At 26.6% G+C, this 19749-nt stretch overlaps 1 protein-coding gene and 1 long non-coding RNA gene across 3 annotated transcripts; both read left to right on the forward strand.

Annotated features, from left to right (window-relative positions):
- The first annotated feature begins 605 nt into the window (after positions 1–605).
- Positions 606–2493, forward strand: LOC127280639 (uncharacterized). 2 transcript variants are annotated; one of them, XR_007842856.1, is made up of 4 exons: positions 606–667; positions 1107–1221; positions 1401–1558; positions 1815–2493. It is a non-coding gene; the product is annotated as an uncharacterized LOC127280639 (long non-coding RNA). The 2 variants fall into 2 exon arrangements; XR_007842855.1 differs by having other exon boundaries at positions 619–1221.
- Positions 2494–4738: 2245 nt separating this feature from the next.
- LOC127280607 (uncharacterized) lies at positions 4739–16118 on the forward strand. The gene is made up of 4 exons (XM_051303729.1): positions 4739–4982; positions 5882–6036; positions 9544–9717; positions 11415–16118. The coding sequence occupies exon 4, from the start codon at positions 11664–11666 to the stop codon at positions 15291–15293; it is 3630 nt and encodes a 1209-aa protein (XP_051159686.1). The 5' UTR covers positions 4739–4982; positions 5882–6036; positions 9544–9717; positions 11415–11663; the 3' UTR covers positions 15294–16118.
- Positions 16119–19749: the final 3631 nt, after the last annotated feature.

Below are 19749 nucleotides of genomic sequence, written 5' to 3' on the forward strand. Positions count from 1 at the left end.
AATATGTTGTTAAGAAGTGGATTTTTTTTTTGGAAACTAATTATATTACCTATTCATATTACATATTTACTTATGGTAATCGGCTAAAATCAATTGACGAAATAGATTGACTGGTGAAAGAAAAGGTCAAATGAATCTCTGGTAGCTAAAACGTCTAATTTTAAAGAAAGATTTACGACGAAAAACTAACGTTTTTTTATAGTACAAAGCATTATGTGATATAGTTTACAGAGTGTAATTTTTAACGCGGTGGGTCATATTCGCGACCGTATATATTTTTCTAAAAATTGATCGGCAAAGTATATGTATGTGTTTATATACCTACATATATTAAACAAGAGTTGGAAAATATATAAACCTCGCCCTTGCAAAATTGATTCCAAGGCAAAAAAAAATTGCGCTGAATAGTCAGCAAAATTCATTCTCGACTTTATATACATTTTTGCAACTCGCGGATACATATCCGTGTCTGTTCTAGTTTTCTGCGAACAAAAGGGAGTAAATTTTACTTGACAAGATAATCTGGCTTTACTGATAAGTGACTGAACACGCGTTTCCTAATTAGTATTTATGTCCAAATAAGAACTTCTTCTTCATGCAGTTGAGATTCTTCCAGTTCAAGATGTTTAATATGTAAAGAAAGGGAGGCAAACCTCAATACCTAGAGGTATAGCACTTGCTCTCAGTCTTTTTTGTAAAGAAATTATTTACTTTCAAAAAGTGAAAAGAGTTTTCAGTTATAAATCAACCTATGAGTTGATGATTTATATAAAATTCATCAGTTATTTGAGAAACTATTCTTGAAATTTACCTTAGTCCTATCTATTTTCACAAAAAAAAGTTGCGGACTCATATTTTTTTCTGTGTTGCCCTATTATTAACTAGGTCCAAGTTTGGCACTCTAGCTTGTTCCTACAATGTTTTGTGATGCGATTTTAGCCTGGTCCTAATCTGGGTGCCTAGTTAGAACCAGTTTTAATAATAAATAATAAATCATTAAAAAAATTAATTTTAACCACAATTAATACTATATAACTTTCTAGAAGGAATATCCTGTAAGTTTTAAATTAAACTCTGAGAGTTGAATTAAAATTTGAACCCTACAGGAATCGAACCCCAGACGCATGACCTACACGGAAAGAAATGCTATCGAAATTTCAGCCATAAACTTATGGTTGAGATTTCTGGTTGAATTGGTTATTCAGTCTGTCAAATTGGCAGGTAAGTTAGTTTATATTAGCTATGTGAAGTCTGAGTCAGAAATCTTGCTCTTTGGAAGTACTATTCGTTTGGTTGGATTACCCAAACTATATGGCAGTAACAGTGCCATGTTAATTCAGTTATACGATATGACAGAAACAGCAAGAATTATGGCAGTAATTACGAAAAATTTCTTTCAGTGTAAGAGACCCAACGAACCTTACTACTAAATCGTTCCTACGTCTCACGGATACAACAAGTATATAGGCACTAGTAGCAGTGGTGGTGGGGATGGTTTCCGTAGTCCGTGCTGGAACGCGATTGACATGGTCATGTTTAAAGCTTTATTGCAAAAAAAGTAATTAGAAAAATATTATTTTTCACATTTCTATATGAAAGAGCAACTCAAATACTATCGATTCGCATATAAAACTGGAAATTAATTTTTTGTCGCAATAGGTCTCTTTTCTCGTGGAGCGTCACATATTTTTTTAATTCCATTTTCCAAAAATACTTGAAATACTGTTGTTATTTATTAACTTTTTTGTAGTGCACTTAGAAAGATGCAGCTTTTTCCTAATTTTACAATAAAAAGAAATACTGCATTTTTCTAGGACCAGTCTAGAATATATAAACAGGGGCTGCCAAGGTAGGACCAATGTTGGGCCAACAATCATTTTAGGCATACGTTGGTGATTTCTACACGGGTTAAAATAAATATATATATAGGTAGATTTAGTTAATTTTCTTCGTGTATACTCAAAAAGTTTTACTTGAGCATTATAATTTCTGAAAGAGATATACATTTATGAATCTGAAAAACTGTTGATAAGAGAATCAAAGTCAGGTTAGAATATGCAAAGTATTTATTGTATTTAAATATTTGCTTAATATAATTATTCCGATTGAAAAATGTTTTATTAATTAATTTCAAGTTTTCCTTTTAAAAATTAATAATTTATAGTCATTACATCTTCGCTCGAGATATAATTAGAATGTCCTCTCTTGTTAAGAGCAACAACGTGGAATCTATATGCATGATTTGGTAAAAGTCCAGTGACTGTATATTTGGGGAAATCTGAACCGTCAATCAAGTCAAAATTATCAAATACTGCTCTATCATGGTAGTATGTAACCGCGCAAAGGCGTTTTTCAAAATATCTTCCTTCTTTCTTATCTAATACAATTTTTGTTTACAGTTTATTATTAATATGATTAAAGCAATTAATTAGAAAAGAAAAAAACTCGAAAATATTAAGTACAATAAGAAATATAATATAAAAATAGTTTTTGCAAGGAAGAGATGAAAATTTCGTTGATCGAAGATTCAAAAAAAATAGTTTAAAAAGTTTAAAGTTTTTTTTAGTTTTAAAGTTAGTTTTTTAGTTTTTTTTTTAGTTTTTTTTTTTTTTAAAGTTTTTTTTATTTAAAAAATAGTTTTAAGCACTTGGGTCTTAAAAATATTTCGATTGAATAAATGAATCATTTATCTACACGATCTGCATTAAATTTAAATTCATTTTTTTATTTATATAAATGAAATTTTAAAAATAAAAAATGTTTGTCATTGGGGGCAAAGCCGTTTAAAAAATGTTTTGTAAAAACAGTTGAAAATGAAAATCTGCATTACCTTTAGACATGAAGGATTTCTAACTTCAAGCGCATCAAATGTCAACAAAAATGTTATATATTTTATTCAATAAAATAACTCCAAAATTTGTCTATTGGTAAATATTGTTATTCTTAAAAAATGTTTGTAAACAATATATGTATGTATATCAATATAATGTATATTATTATTAATTTAAAATACAATTAAACAATAAAAAAATGTACTTTTAAATATTATTAATAATTAAAAATACAATTACAAAATAAAAAGAAATTATTATAAAATATACAAATATCCATTAAATGAAAACAAATATTTTAATTTCATTTTATTTACAGACTTCAATTTTATTTTTTAAATTTCAAATTTCCCATTTTTCACACTGCGCATGTGCATGCATTTCTGACGCTGAAAGCATAAGGGCCAACGCACAATAGCTTCGCGAAAGTCGTTCTCGAACGAGATGCATGAGATAGAAAAGGATACGAATATATCGCTTTCGCGAAGCTATTCTGTTTAGGCCTTTAATCATTACATTGAATTTATCCTCTTTTTTTTTATTGTTTTTTTAATTCACTGATTGTTTTATATTCACTTATAAAAAAGGTGGTTGACACGGAAATAATATGGAAACGATTATAAAGCAGTCTTTGACAAAAATTTCAAGAATATCATTCAAGTGTCTAGACAATTGCGTGGACACACAATGTGACATTATCATCTTTGTTATCATTAAAATATTTCACGTTTCCTTCAATGAAGAAAAATTTGCATCCCACGATGAGAGACAAAGAATAATTTGTTTGTTGCTCTCGCAATAATTGCCCAACCTTCGAACAGAAAGAGAGAGAGAGACAATTTCCGTGTCACGATTGTACGTGCCGCTTTTTATAGTACCATTTTTACTTCGATTATAGACTTTTGCTTCTTTTTTTGAAAGTATTTTTATCAGAAAAATATGATAGTCACTTATAGAATATTGTTTGTTTAAATCGAAAAATTTTTTCTCATAATTTCCAAATTTTAAATCAATGTAATTCAAATTAAAAGAAATAAAAAATTTGTCTATTGGTAAACATGATTATTTTTAAAAAATGTTTGTAAATTTATTAAAAATATTTTTTGCGTTTATTCTTATAAAGTAAAGTTTATTTAATTAGAAAAAACAATTCTCACAATTTTATTTTATTTTTCCAAATTTAATGGCCAATTTCAAAAAAACGTCACCGACGTATATGAATATTCTCTATTAATATGGGAAATGACAGCAAGTGAGTATTTTTGAAATCAAATAGAAATTCAAAAAACAAATAATGACTTTTTAAATTTCATTATTACTAAATGCAAAAAAAAGAGACATAACTAATGTAATTCAATTGGGCTCTGTGCCCTTTTTTGACCAGGCAGCTCAATGTAATTCAAATTAAAAGAAATAAAAAATTTGTCTATTGGTAAACATGATTATTTTTAAAAATTATTTGTAAACCTATTAAAAATATTTTATGAATTTTGTCTTGTCAAGTGGGATCACTTAATAATTTTTAAATTAACTGCAATATACTTTTAAATATTATTAATAATTTAAAATACAATTACAAAATAAAAAGAAATTATTATAAAATATACAAATATCCATTAAATGTAAACAAATATTTTAATTTCATTTTATTTAAAGACTTCAATTTTATTTTTTAAATTTCAAATTTCTCACTTTTCACACTGCGCATGTGCATGCATTTCTGACGCTGAAAGCATAAGGGCCAACGCACAATAGCTTCGCGAAAGTCGTTCTCGAACGAGATGCATGAGATAGAAAAGGATACGAATATATCGCTTTCGCGAAGCTATTCTGTTTAGGCCTTTAATCATTACATTGAATTTATCCTCTTCTTTTTTTATTGTTTTTTTAATTCACTGATTGTTTTTTATTCACTTATAAAAAAGGTGGTTGACATTAAAAAAAAAATATGAATGTGTTGAAATAGAAAAAAATAGATTAATACAGATCTAAAATTTACTTATTAAAAGTTGATCGTTTTGAATTCAAATTCGCCATTTTGGTATAGTTTCATACGACAGGAAGTGTCGACTTGTGGCGCTACCAGTAAACTTCCACTAAAACCATTTCTTCCTCATGTTCCTCATTGTTCTACTCGTCGCAGAGAGAAGTGTAAGTAAAAAAGTGAATTCTTTGTTAATATCATTTGAGTGTTTAAAATTTTTTTCATTGATCTATTCGGTGTTCTTGTTAGTTATTTTATTCGTCCGAAATTCAGAAATACTCTTCAAATAAGTAAGAATCGGGTTCTAAATTGAATTAAAATAGTAAATTTTTGCGGTGTGAGATTCTATGTCCGCCCCATTTTGTGCACGCTTGGCTTGGCGTCATTTTTTCCCCACAATCGTAGAATGTGGTTCACATAATTTTTGCGTTATTAATCGATAAATTTTTGTAAAAATAGATATTATTTCGGTATTTCTGTATTTTATTTACAAAATTAATCGAATTTATAATATATTGGATGATGGAATAATCGTTAATAGTAAATATATTCATCGTAAATGGAAGTGCAATTTTTTCTCACTCTAGAAGCATCGGTGCTATTTTCTCTATTATTTTACTTTGCTCGCGATCAAAAATATATTGCCAACTTGTGACGTCACACACATAATGTATATATATATATATATATATATTTATTTATTTCAAAAAATTATTTTAAATCTATTCATTAATACTTAATTATATAATATATAATTTCAACAATATATTATAATAATCTTAATTAATTAATAATAGTATTAATATTTAAATATATTAAATTGTGTATTTTCACTTAAAAATTTCACAACATAACCTATAATTTTAGTTTCTAATGTCCCTTTCTTCAGATCGCGTCACATATTCAAAAAACAAAACAAAACTCAAAAATGTGTCTATCAATAAATATTATTATATTTAGAAAATATTTGTAAACTAATTAAAAGTATTTTATCTATTTATTTTTATAAAATAGAGTTTGTTTAACTAGAAAAAACAATTTCTATAGTATTATTTTCTTCTTGCAGTTAACGTTTTATTTGGAAATCCTCAGTTTCATCGTCAATCATCGTTCTGATTTGAAGATACCGTTTTTGCGTTTTGAAAGAATCAATTGCATCGTCACTTACCGGTATTCTTGGATATCCTGCATTTCACTTGTCATTTTCTGCTTTCGTGTGAGGTAAGAATTTTTAATAAAAAATATTGGGATTTTGATTGGATTTTCCTAATATTATATTCCCCGCGATATTGCGGGTATAAATGTAAAGGGATTACACAATCGATATTATTCTTATTTTCAATTATAACATATTGCCATTTTAATTTTTTTAATATTTAAATATTCAAAAAGATTAAATTTATTAATTTATTGAATATTATTATATTATTATTAATTTATTCTTATAAAATAGAATTTCTTTAACTGGAAAAAATTATTTCCATAATTTTATTTTCTTTTTCCAAATTTCAAGTCAATTTTGTGGAAAAAAATAAAAAAAAAAAATCGTCCATGGGTAAACAGAATTATTTTTAAAAATTATTTTTTGCATTTATTCTTATAAAATTGAGTATGTTTAACTAAAAAATATTATTACCACAATTTTATTTTCTTTTTTCAAATTTTTAACCAATTTAATATGTAATACAATCTGAAGAAAGGGACATTAGAAGCAAATGAATTGTAGGTTGTGTTTACGATAGTTTTACTTGAACTAAAAGTTTATTTTTGATTTTGTAAGACTGATATCAGATTTATTGAATATTTTGAATGTAAAGAAGATATATTAATATTATTTTGCATTACAAGTTGAACTTCTTTGTGTATTTTCACTTTAAAATTTCACAACATAACCTATAATTTTATCTTTTAAAGTCCCTTTCTTCAGATCACGTCACATATTAAAAAAAAACTCAAAAATGTGTCTATCAGTAAATATTATTATATTTAAAAAAAATTTGTAAACCTATTAAAAGTATTTTATCTATTTATTTTTAAAAAATAGTGTTTGTTTAACTAGAAAAAACAATTTCTATAGTTTTATTTTCACCTTGCAGCAACCGTTTTGATTGGAAATCCTCTGTTTCATCGTCAATCATCGTTCTGATTTGAAATAATCAGTAGCATTGTCAGTTTCCGTTTTTGCATTTTGAAAGAATCAATTGCATCGTCACTTACCGGTATTCTTGGATATTCTGCATTTCACTTGTCATTTTCTGCTTTCGTGTGAGGTAAGAATTTTTAATAAAAAATATTGAGATTTTGATTGGATTTTCCTAAAATTATATACCCCGCGATATGTCGGGTATAAATGTAAAGGGATTACACAATCGATATTATTCTTATTTTCGATTATTACATATTGCCATTTTAATTTTTTTAATATTTAAATATTCAAAAAGATTAAATTTATTAATTTATTGAATATTATTATATTATTATTAATTTATTCTTATAAAATAGAATTTCTTTAACTGGAAAAAATTATTTCCATAATTTTATTTTCTTTTTCCAAATTTCAAGTCAATTTTGTGGAAAAAAATAAAAAAAAAAAATCGTCCATGGGTAAACAGAATTATTTTTAAAAATTATTTTTTGCATTTATTCTTATAAAATAGAGTATGTTTAACTAAAAAATATTATTACCACAATTTTATTTTCTTTTTTCAAATTTTTAACAAATTATTTTCAAAAAAAAAAAAATTAAAAATGTGTCTATCAATAAATATTATTATATTTAAAAAAAATTTGTAAACCTATTAAAAGTATTTTATCTATTTATTCTTATATAATAGTGTTTGTTTAACTAGAAAAAACAATTTCTATAGTATTATTTTCTTCTTGCAGTTAACGTTTTATTTGGAAATCCTCAGTTTCATCGTCAATCATCGTTCTGATTTGAAGTAATCAGTTGCATTGTCAGTCACCGTTTTTGCGTTTTGAAAGAATCAATTGCATCGTCACTTACCGGTATTCTTGGATATTCTGCATTTCACTTGTCATTTTCTGCTTTCGTGTGAGGTAAGAATTTTTAATAAAAAATATTGAGATTTTGATTGGATTTTCCTAATATTATATTCCCCGCGATATTGCGGGTATAAATGTAAAGGGATTACACAATCGATATTATTCTTATTTTCAATTATAACATATTGCCATTTTAATTTTTTTAATATTTAAATATTCAAAAAGATAAAATTTATTAATTTATTGAATATTATTATATTATTATTAATTTATTCTTATAAAATAGAATTTCTTTAACTGGAAAAAAATTATTTCCATAATTTTATTTTCTTTTTCCAAATTTCAAATCAATTTTGTGGAAAAAAATAAAAAAAAAAAAATCGTCCATGGGTAAACAGAATTATTTTTAAAAATTATTTTTTGCATTTATTCTTATAAAATTGAGTATGTTTAACTAAAAAATATTATTACCACAATTTTATTTTCTTTTTCCAAATTTTTAACCAATTATTTTCAAAAAAAAGAAACTTAAAAATGTGTCTATCAATAAATATTATTCTATTTAAAAAATATTTGTAAACCTATTAAAAGTATTTTATCTATTTATTTTTATAAAATAGTGTTTGTTTAACTAGAAAAAACAATTTCTATAGTTTTATTTTCACCTTGCAGCAACCGTTTTGATTGGAAATCCTCTGTTTCATCGTCAATCATCGTTCTGATTTGAAATAATCAGTTGCATTGTCAGTTACCATTTTTGCGTTTTGAAAGAATCAATTGCAACGTCACTTACCGGTATTCTTGGATATCCTGCATTTCACTTGTCATTTTCTGCTTTCGTGTGAGGTAAGAATTTTTAATAAAAAATATTGGGATTTTGATTGGATTTTCCTAATATTATATTCCCCGCGATATTGCGGGTATAAATGTAAAGGGATTACACAATCGATATTATTCTTATTTTCAATTATAACATATTGCCATTTTAATTTTTTTAATATTTAAATATTCAAAAAGATTAAATTTATTAATTTATTGAATATTATTATATTATTATTAATTTATTCTTATAAAATAGAATTTATTTAACTGGAAAAAATTATTTCCATAATTTTATTTTCTTTTTCCAAATTTCAAGTCAATTTTGTGGAAAAAAATAAAAAAAAAAAAATCGTCCATGGGTAAACAGAATTATTTTTAAAAATTATTTTTTGCATTTATTCTTATGAAATTGAGTATGTTTAACTAAAAAATATTATTACCACAATTTTATTTTCTTTTTTCAAATTTTTAACCAATTTAATATGTAATACAATCTGAAGAAAGGGACATTAGAAGCAAATGAATTGTAGGTTGTGTTTACGACAGTTTTACTTGAACTAAAAGTTTATTTTTGATTTTGTAAGACTGATATCAGATTTATTGAATATTTTGAATGTAAAGAAGATATATTAATATTATTTTGCATTACAAGTTGAACTTCTTTGTGTATTTTCACTTTAAAATTTCACAACATAACCTATAATTTTATCTTTTAAAGTCCCTTTCTTCAGATCACGTCACATATTAAAAAAAAACTCAAAAATGTGTCTATCAGTAAATATTATTATATTTAAAAAATATTTGTAAACCTATTAAAAGTATTTTATCTATTTATTCTTATAAAATAGTGTTTGTTTAACTAGAAAAAACAATTTCTATAGTTTTATTTTCACCTTGCAGCAACCGTTTTGATTGGAAATCCTCTGTTTCATCGTCAATCATCGTTCTGATTTGAAGTAATCAGTTGCATTGTCAGTCACCGTTTTTGCGTTTTGAAAGAATCAATTGCATCGTCACTTACCGGTGTTCTTGGATATCCTGCATTTCACTTGTTATTTTCGGCATTAGTGTGAGGTAAGAATTTTTAATAAAATATTGAGATTTTGCATGGATTTCACTAAAATTATTTACCCCGAGATATCTCGGATCTAACCGCAGATGGGATAACACAATCGATATTGTTCACATTTTTACTTGAGAGGTCGATAGTAAAAGTGGGTTATAATTTGAATGGGAGTAAAAATGGGTTGCGAGCAAAAACGGGTTAAGATATTTTGATTAATTTATCTATTTAGAAGAGATATTGATGACTATTCTTTGGGACGCATGAATATTCCCTTCATTAGATTTGGCGGATCTTTTTTGGTGTCAAATTAAAAATTATCGAATTTACATTTAGTAGAATTAAAAAAAAAAGATTTTCTAATGAGCCCAATTTTAATATAAAAAAATTACTATTTAACAAATTTCTGATTTTGTAGAATTTCTATTTAACTGGACTGTGATAGAGCAGATTTTCTAATATATCGAATTTTCAAGTAATACAATTTCCATATAAAAAAATTTTTAATGTATTAGAATTGTTCTTTTGTCGAAGTTCTATTTATCCAAATATTCACTTAAAAGTGTTTTAATAAACAGAATTTCCAATTAAAAGAATTTCTATATAAAAAAATTCTCATTTAACAAAAGTTTTATTCAAAAAATTTCTATAGAATCTAATTTTTATTTGATAATGTAGTCATTTGACAGAAATTCTTCTAAGCTAAATTTTTAAGACGATTCTATTAACCCTATAAAAAGAAACTGAATTTTCTCACCCTCTAAAGGGTAACTGGGGTGTCCATACACCCTTCAAACTTATGTAAAAAGGTTTCTATTTGACATAAAACTAATTATATATAGTGATTTATATTGGTTTTTAGTAAGGAAAACAATAGTTTTACTGATTTTTTGATAAAATAAAAAAAAAAAAACTTGAAAAAAAGAAAAAAAAATGAAAAATTTGTCAAATTTGTCTTTTTTTAAAAAAATGTTTTAGTTTTTCGAAAATTTGACTATTTAAAAATAATCTATCAGATTTTGAAAGGTGAAAAAATATTGTTTTTTGCATTAATTAAAAAAATATAATTTCTTGAACAACTAAAGTGCAAAAAAATAGAAGAAAATTGACCAATTGAAAAAATGACAAAAATTAATTATTAAATAGATTTTATCAATTAATATTTATTAAAATAGGTGTTATAAATAAAAAAGTTCACAAATTGAATATGCATATAATATATGTGAATATATTATTATCAATTATAATTCTCAATTGAAATTTCATATCAAGTTATAAATAAAAAATGTTTTTTCTAACAATATATATGTTTTGTTTAAAAATGTATTTTTGCAACACTAACCTCTAAAGTTAAATTAAATTTTACATAAAATTTAAATTCACTTATTTTGTGAATTTTGTAACGTTAGGGGGTAACAATAGTTTTTAATTTGACACTACAAAAATTCCGTCAAGTCTAATGATGGGAACATTTTCTTTTAAAATTATTATTTAAATAAATATTTTAAACCTGAAATTACTATAAAAACCCATTTTTGCTCGCAATTTTTTTATATCACACTTTTGTTCGCACTCAAATTTTACTCCACTTTTGCTATCTGACCCTCACTTATTACTTATTGCCATTTTAATTTTTTTTATATTTAAATATTAAGAAATATTAAAATTATTAATTTATTAAATATTATATTATTATTTTTTTACTCAGGTCTTGTTGTGTTACGAGTCTATCAACTTGGATCATTATTGGAGTTTTAATTGAATTTGTTGTCAACAATGCTTTTGCTGAATGTTGTAAGGAAACTTTGCTTTGCTGCATTGGACAAGATTCTGCGTGTGTCGTGCAAAAAACATTATCGAATGTCATTATAGAAACTTTTTTTGATAAACCGTGTTATTGTACATGTATATAGTTTTAAGATAGATTTTAGTTAATTGTTTAACATTTATTATTGTAATGAGTGATAAGAAAAAAGAAACAAACAAATCTCCTCCATCACGTGCAGATATTGAAAATGCACAACGTCGCGTTGAACAAATAAATGCGATTAATAGACGCAATGTTTCGCGACAATTTGTTCCATTGTTGCCAAGGCGTAGTGATAATAATTCGGGCAGTAATCATAATTCAAATAGTGTTGATAGTAATCGTATTCGTACAGTGTACAGTAGATTTACTCCCTTATTTCCGCGTCGTTGTCAACAATCTGACAATGGTCAGAATTGTAATGTGAATCGAGTACGTCGACAGTTGTTTCCTCCGCGTGATGAAGAACATTTAAATCAAGAACAAAGTGCATCTACAAGTGTTAATTTTGTTTACCGTCAAGATCAATCTCAAGAAATAATACCCACGAATCATCAACAGTTGTTTCCTCTTCAACAAGACGCACATTTAAATCAAGAGCCAAATGCATTGCCAAGTTTCAATTTTGTTTACCGTCAAGATCAATCTCTTCAAGAAGACATCTCCGCTGATCATCGACAACCTGAGCAACCTTTTCTTAACGACGAAAATACTGTAATGTCAATTAATGACAATTCTCAGCCTTTTATATCAAACATCAACAATGACGATAGAACTTTGTCGTGGCAAAAAAATTTAAATCTTTTAAATATTGAATCAAGTGAATCTGGCGATTTGGGTGAAGAAAATGAATTTCAACGCTGTCCAATTCCAAGGAAGCGATTTAAATTAAATTTAGGCAGTGATAAAAGAAGCGAAAAAACAACAAACGAAGCTGAAAATGAAAAAAACACGCCAACAGAGAAATTTGAATTACCAAAATCGTTATCGACACAAAAAAATTATGCCAACGAACCACAACCGTCAACAAGTAAACAAGCTGATGTACAAGATGCAGTTTCATTTATATCAATGGTCACAAAGAAGTCAATGAAGAAAACTACTGATAAAATACAGAATACCCGTAAAAAGACTCCCAAAAAACAATCATTGAAAAACAAAAAAGAAACACCTCAAAAAGTCGATAAATCATCAACAACAGCAGTAGACGACAACGACGATGATGATGATGATGATGATGATGATGATGAAGATTTAAAACTTCAAACAAAATTTACGATAAAGACTGGTTTTTCTGATTCTTTTTGTTGCTGTCCAGAACTTCGGGATTTGGTCATTAATCAAGTGAAAGTGCTATCGAGAATGACTATATTGGTTACAATTTTTATAAACTTTGCACTTCGTCATCCCACAAATGATTATTTACGTAAAATCTGGTCCGAACAAGGTCCCGATTATAATTCAATATTTCCGTTGTTTAAAGAAAATTCTACAGAACCAAGAACTGATGCAAAAAAAGAAATGCATAATAAATTGAAAAATGAATTTATTCCTCAGTTTAGTGAGTTCATGGGTGGCAAATTTGAATTATTTAATTGCACAAATCTCTCTTCTCAAATACAGGAAATGGCAATTCAATTAAATGTCAATTACTTGACAAATCTTCATTATCATGCCAGGAGTCGACTTGCTACGTTCTTCAAACATGAATTATTTAAAAAAAACAAATCTACAATGAAATTGAATAAAAAGGAAACTACAGAACGCCAACAGGAGCGAACAAGAGTTTACCGTGAAAAAAAATTAATTCGTAGATTACGTAACAAGAAAAAAAGGGAGAAGTGGGCAAAAAAAAAGAAAAAAATAAAACAACTGTATCGAGAAGAAAGAAGAGCAAGACGTGCTGAATTAGAAAGGTTGCATCCCTATGAGCCGCATGTGGAAAAATTAATTTTTAGAAACGTTAAAAAATTAAAACAAAATCGCGATATAATACAAAGACAAATTGTTTATGATTTACCTCCAAAAGGCAAAAATAGAGGTAAAAAATATCGAGAACGTTTAACATTAAAAAAAAACAACAAAAACTGGGAAAAACCATCACGTAAGAATAAATCATCGAAGCCATCGACAAAAAAAAGTAAAATTATTAATTCTAAAGAGGCCACAAAAAAAGTGCAGGACAATGAAGAGGAGGAAGAATTGAATCATAGGAAAATCATTAAAACAAAACTTGACAATCTTCTCAAATACAATGAATGTGATAATGAAACTCTGAAGGCCTTGAATTTGGAAAATTTGGATTTTCGAGATCTTAAAAGAAGAAAGGAATGTCACAAATTTTTTATATTTTTTCATCGTTTACAAGATTATTTTGCACGTGAAGGAATCAAAAGTTTTATTCTTGTACCAATCATGAGTCCTGGTCTAAAGTACATTACGTACACGAATACGGCGTTAAAACTGTTGGAAACTGAATTGAAAAAAGTAGCACCAGATTATACATGTACTAAAAAAGCACCGGAAAAGTTTACCGTCAATGAAATTACAGCACAAGAACTCATGCACAAAGACATTATTTCGCCATTAAAAGAAAAATCAAAGTTGCTGCATGCTGAAAAAATTGGTTTGGAAAGAAATTTTCAATATTTGGAAAAAGCAAATAATCCAAAAAATTCAGAAGAATTGTCAAACATAAAAAATCAAATAAAAGAAATTACAAAAAAATTGACTCCAATCAAAAAGGAAATACAATTGGAGAACAAACGACATCAAGACATTAAAAATCAACGACGTCCGGAGAAAATTAATGAAAATGATGAAAGATGGAACAACATGTTTGACATATCTAAAATACAAGTCAACAAAGACAAATTGAAATTTTCCAAAACAATCATGACGGATGGTGTGGCTGTGTCTGTAATTTATAATCTTGTTAAACCAAAAAATATAACAAATTTTTCTCCTTTACAGCAACAAGAATCGCGAGATTTAACAAAATATGAAGTGTTCAAGGGTCTTGACCCAGGTTTGAAATTTGGATTTGCTGGAGTAGAAAGAAAAATGAATGATAATTTCGATATTAAATGTATAGATAAACATATAAAAATTTCTACAAAATCTTACAGATGGCAAACTCAGGAGAATAAGAGACAAAGCATTCTTTATAATGAGACAAAAAATTATAAAAAATATTATCACGATTTGCAAGTAAGTGAAAAATATCGTGACAAAGTAAATCACAAAGATCCTCAACAAATTTTAATATCAACAGAATATTTATTGACAGCGCTAAAACGAAACCAACCTTATTTTGAAAAACGAAAAATAGCGGCTTTGAAATGGGACAAGTACATGTCAGTACAACGTGAAACAGATCTCTTAGCAAATTACATGGTTGGCGATGTAAAGAGGAAACAACTGTTGGTGATTGGATCACCTGAAATATCACCATGGATGCGTGGCCACGTGCGGATGCCGTTAAGAAAAGTTGTGAGGAGATTAATCGAAAAGCAATCTAAATATCCAAATTTACGAATTGTTTTTATCGATGAACATCGAACCACAAAACTTTGCAGCACTTGCAACGAAAACATGGACATTTTCAGAAACAGAACAGCTTATTGTGCATCATGTAAAATCTCATGGAATCGTGATGTAAACGCGGGTAGAAACATTTTAAATTTGGGACTTGTGAAATTGGGAATAATAAATAAAGAACAATTGCCAAATTGGAGTGATTTTCGAGCGTTAAAAAATATCCAAGATTGGAATGAATAGGGGGAGATTTGTCTTTCCAATAGTCTTCTCACTAGATGAGGGGTAAAGGGGTTAGTTTAATACTGACTCTTTTTTACATGTCCGTAAGGACGTAGGGAAAAGCGAGGCAAAGCCGCTAATGTAACTCTATTTTTTATTTCATTATATTTTCGCGCGGTTATTTCAATTGTTTTTCAATTTGAATAGATGGTAAAGTAGATATTTTAATGAAACAGTGGAGAATCTAATTCAAAATGTGAGGTTAAAAATACAAGTAATGATTATTTTTTATAAAATATCTCAAATTCTTTTAAAAAAATGTACTAAATACTTATGTTTCAAAGATATTCGGCCATTTACTGCAAGTTCGTACAGTTTTAACGGCTACAATTTTCTTCCTTTTAAAAATATAAGCAAAAACGTCGCTGCCCCGCCATAAGGGGCAAAGCCGTTTTTTTGCATCTTCTTGAAAATAATTAAATTAAATAATCATGCTTATAATAAATTAAAGAATTAATATTAAAATTTGTTGTTAATTAGTTTGAAATTAATTAGAAAAAAAATCACGTAAATTGATGGTGTAATAACGAAAATATTTACAAATAAACGTTACATTAGCGTCTTTGCCCCGCTCTCCCCTAACCGCGCAGATTTGATATGACACGAAATTGGTACTGTTCTCAGGTTTTTGCCACTTGAGAGCGGCCATTGAATCCGTGACATTTGACACTACAAGTGGTCCTCTGGGTGAATTAGGTTTCTCTAAAAATTCAATTTTTTATGTATATACATTTAGACCAAAACTCCAGATTCTGGAATTTCAACTTAGCACAATTTTATATAAATTAGAGGAATTTTCACATCTAAGAATTTTTATTAAACAAAATTTATATTTACACCGAAAAACAATTTCAGTTATTCCAACTAGAATTTAAAAATTATTTAAATTAGAATTGAGTTGAATGAAAATGATCTTAAATGAAAATTTGTCTTAATAAGAGTTTTGTATTAAATAGAAATTCTTGTTGGATTAGCAAATTCGGTTCAGTATGAAGTTTCTACTTTATGGAATTTTTCTAAATAGAAATTTGATAATTTAGAAAGTTCAAAATTCTTCCAAGTTTCGTGGGGGTAATATAATGCGTTCAACATTGTCAAGAGTGATTTATACCTAATGGATTATCAATTGTGACTTGTCGGCTTTCGATGTTTTCACGTATCCATGACTCATCTTCTAAACTATAACTATAAACAACAAATTTGTAGGTACGTCCTGAAGTGAGTCTCGAGATTCTACAAACTTGTGATTCTGAGGTACTTGCATTTCTATCGCATTTCATACGACTCCTTGCAAGCTTATTGCCATTATTTGTGTCCTCTGCCCCAATTAGGTACCATTGATTGTTACTTCTAGATTTATTTAATTTTAGGTTCACCGATAAATCAGTGACATCAAGCACTTCAAGTGATTCTAGAAGTGCAATAAATAGATAAATTTAAAAAATTTGACTTTATTGTTAGTGAATGCATTACAACACAGAATTATTTTAAAATATTTAGGTTTACAGAATGAGTATACGTTTTTTCAAAATATGTGTATCAATTTTAGTAGAATTTAACTCGGTTAACAAAAAAAATATATGCTCACCGTTGGTGCAGACAGAAACAGTTATAAATGTTGCAGCAAAAGTGAGAAATAGAATGAACTTCATTTTTCAATACGAAGATAATAAGTCAGGCTTATGTTCTTAAGTAATTTTGAACATTTAACAATTAAGGCTAAATTGCGTTTATATATATATATATATATATATATATATATATATATATATATATATATATATGTGTACTATCCCGCGTGAAAAACGAACTATGGGAAAAAGCTATCAAAAGCTGGCAAAAGATGGGAGAAGATTTTCGCCATTGTTTTTAAGTTTTATCCCATACTTCAAAGAATTGCAAAAAGCTCACAAACCATTGCTTATGAGCCTTTCCCATACTTTTTTTTTAATATCATATAACATTGCTAAAATCTTGCCAAAGTATTGCAAAAATATGGGAATAAAATAAAGTCAATTTTTTCTAACTTACTTCTTATTTTTCTCATTTTTTTTCTGAAAATCATTGCAAAACAATGGGAAAAAGATTAAGAAAGAAAAAATTTATTTTTCTTATTTTTTCATCTTTAAAAATTAGATTTTTAAAGTATTGCTAAAACCTGGCAAAAATATACGAACAAAATTAATCAATTTTTCTCGTTATTTTAGCTTTAAAAATCTGATTTTTGAAGTATTGCAAAAATATGGGAATAAGATTTTGAAAGAAAAAATCAATTTTCCTCTATTTTTCAACTTTGAAAATTTGATTTTTAAAGTATTGCAAAAATATGGGAAAAAGATTGGTAGTGAAAAAATCAATTTTCCTTATTTTTTAAACTTTAAAACTTTGTTTTTTAAAGTATTGCGAAATCATTGGAAAAAGATTGGACGGAAAAAATCAATCTTTCTCGATTTTTCAGCTTTAAAATTTTGATTTTTAAAGTATTGCAAAAATATGGGAAAAAGATTTTGAAAGAAAAAATAAATTTCCTCTAATTTTCAACTTTAAAAATTTGATTTTTAAAGTATTGCAAAAATATGGGAAAAAGATTGGAAAGAAAAAATCAATTTTCCTCTAATTTACAATTTTAAAAATTTGATTTTTAAAGTATTTTCCTCTAATTTTCAATTTTAAAAATTTGATTTTTAAAGTATTTTCCTCTAATTTTCAATTTTAAAAATTTGATTTTTAAAGTATTTTCCTCTATTTTTCAATTTTAAAAATTTGAGTTTTAAAGTATTGCAAAAATATGGGAAAATTGATTTTTCCTTTCAAAATCTTTTTCCCATATTTTTGCAATACTTTAAAAATCAAATTTTTAAAATTGAAAATTAGAGGAAAATTGATTTTTCCTTTCAAAATATTTTTCCCATATTTTTGCAATACTTTAAAAATTAAATTATTAAAGTTGAAAAATAGAGGAAAATTGATTTTTCCTTTCAAAATCTTTTTCCCATATTTTTGCAATACTTTAAAAATTAAATTATTAAAGTTGAAAAATAGAGGAAAATTGATTTTTTCTTTCAAAATCTTTTTCCCATATTTTTGCAATACTTTAAAAATCAAATTTTCAAAGTTGAAAAATAGAGGAAAATTGATTTTTTCTTTCAAAATCTTATTCCCATATTTTTGCAATACTTCAAAAATCAGATTTTTAAAGCTAAAATAACGAGAAAAATTGATTAATTTTGTTCGTATATTTTTGCCAGGTTTTAGCAATACTTTAAAAATCTAATTTTTAAAGATGAAAAAATGAGAAAAATAAATTTTTTCTTTCTTAATCTTTTTCCCATTGTTTTGCAATGATTTTCAGAAAAAAAATGAGAAAAATAAGAAGTAAGTTAGAAAAAATTGACTTTATTTTATTCCCATATTTTTGCAATACTTTGGCAAGATTTTAGCAATGTTATATGATATTAAAAAAAAAGTATGGGAAAGGCTCATAAGCAATGGTTTGTGAGCTTTTTGCAATTCTTTGAAGTATGGGATAAAACTTAAAAACAATGGCGAAAATCTTCTCCCATCTTTTGCCAGCTTTTGATAGCTTTTTCCCATAGTTCGTTTTTCACGCGGGATATTGAAATTCAAACACGTGTGTGTAACGTTATAGATTTAAGAATATTCTAATTTAATCCGCCACATGCATACATTAATTCTGGGCGTAGTCTAATTCTATTTGATGGAGAAAAGATGAGAAATTAGTATTATGAAATTAGTAAACAATAAATAATATCTTTTAAATATTATTTTTACAGGTACGTTTAAAGTAGGACCAACTGTAACGATAATTCTTAATCAGCGAATCCGATTAATTTTTAAACAGATCTTCTGTCAAAGTATATCCGTCATTTTCAATTTTGAAAAACTAATAGGTACTGAATTCCTCATCAACGTATTTTTTTCATCTGACTCGCCAAGAGAGTGAAAATTCATTTTTCGGACAATTATATAAATTTAATTTTCATATTTCTTAGAATACGCCATGTATTAAATTAAGAAAACGATAAATTAAAAATTACCTCATTTGTCAAATATATATTTCTTAACCGTTTGAGTAAGTATTTACTTTTTATAACGATTTTATTAATAAAAATACACGTGTCTCGATCGTTATGTCAACAAAAAAGTTATGTACGTCTGTCAGACATTGTATTTGTTTTGCGTGTTGTCACGACCGCCGCCATTCCCAATTGATTACATACAGACATAAAAATACATATACCCATTTCTTTTTAAGTAAACTAAAAATTTTAAATAAAATCAACATTAGACTACAATTTTACTAATTCAAATAAAATGGCATTGATACAATAACAGTTTACAATATTTTTTTATTTATTGCATCATTATTAAATAATGTTTCTCAACATTAAATATA

This window comes from Leptopilina boulardi, unplaced genomic scaffold (assembly GCF_019393585.1).
Source record: "Leptopilina boulardi isolate dan_hultmark-lab unplaced genomic scaffold, ZJU_Lbou_2.1 LbouV2_248, whole genome shotgun sequence".
Taxonomy (NCBI): domain Eukaryota; kingdom Metazoa; phylum Arthropoda; class Insecta; order Hymenoptera; family Figitidae; genus Leptopilina; species Leptopilina boulardi.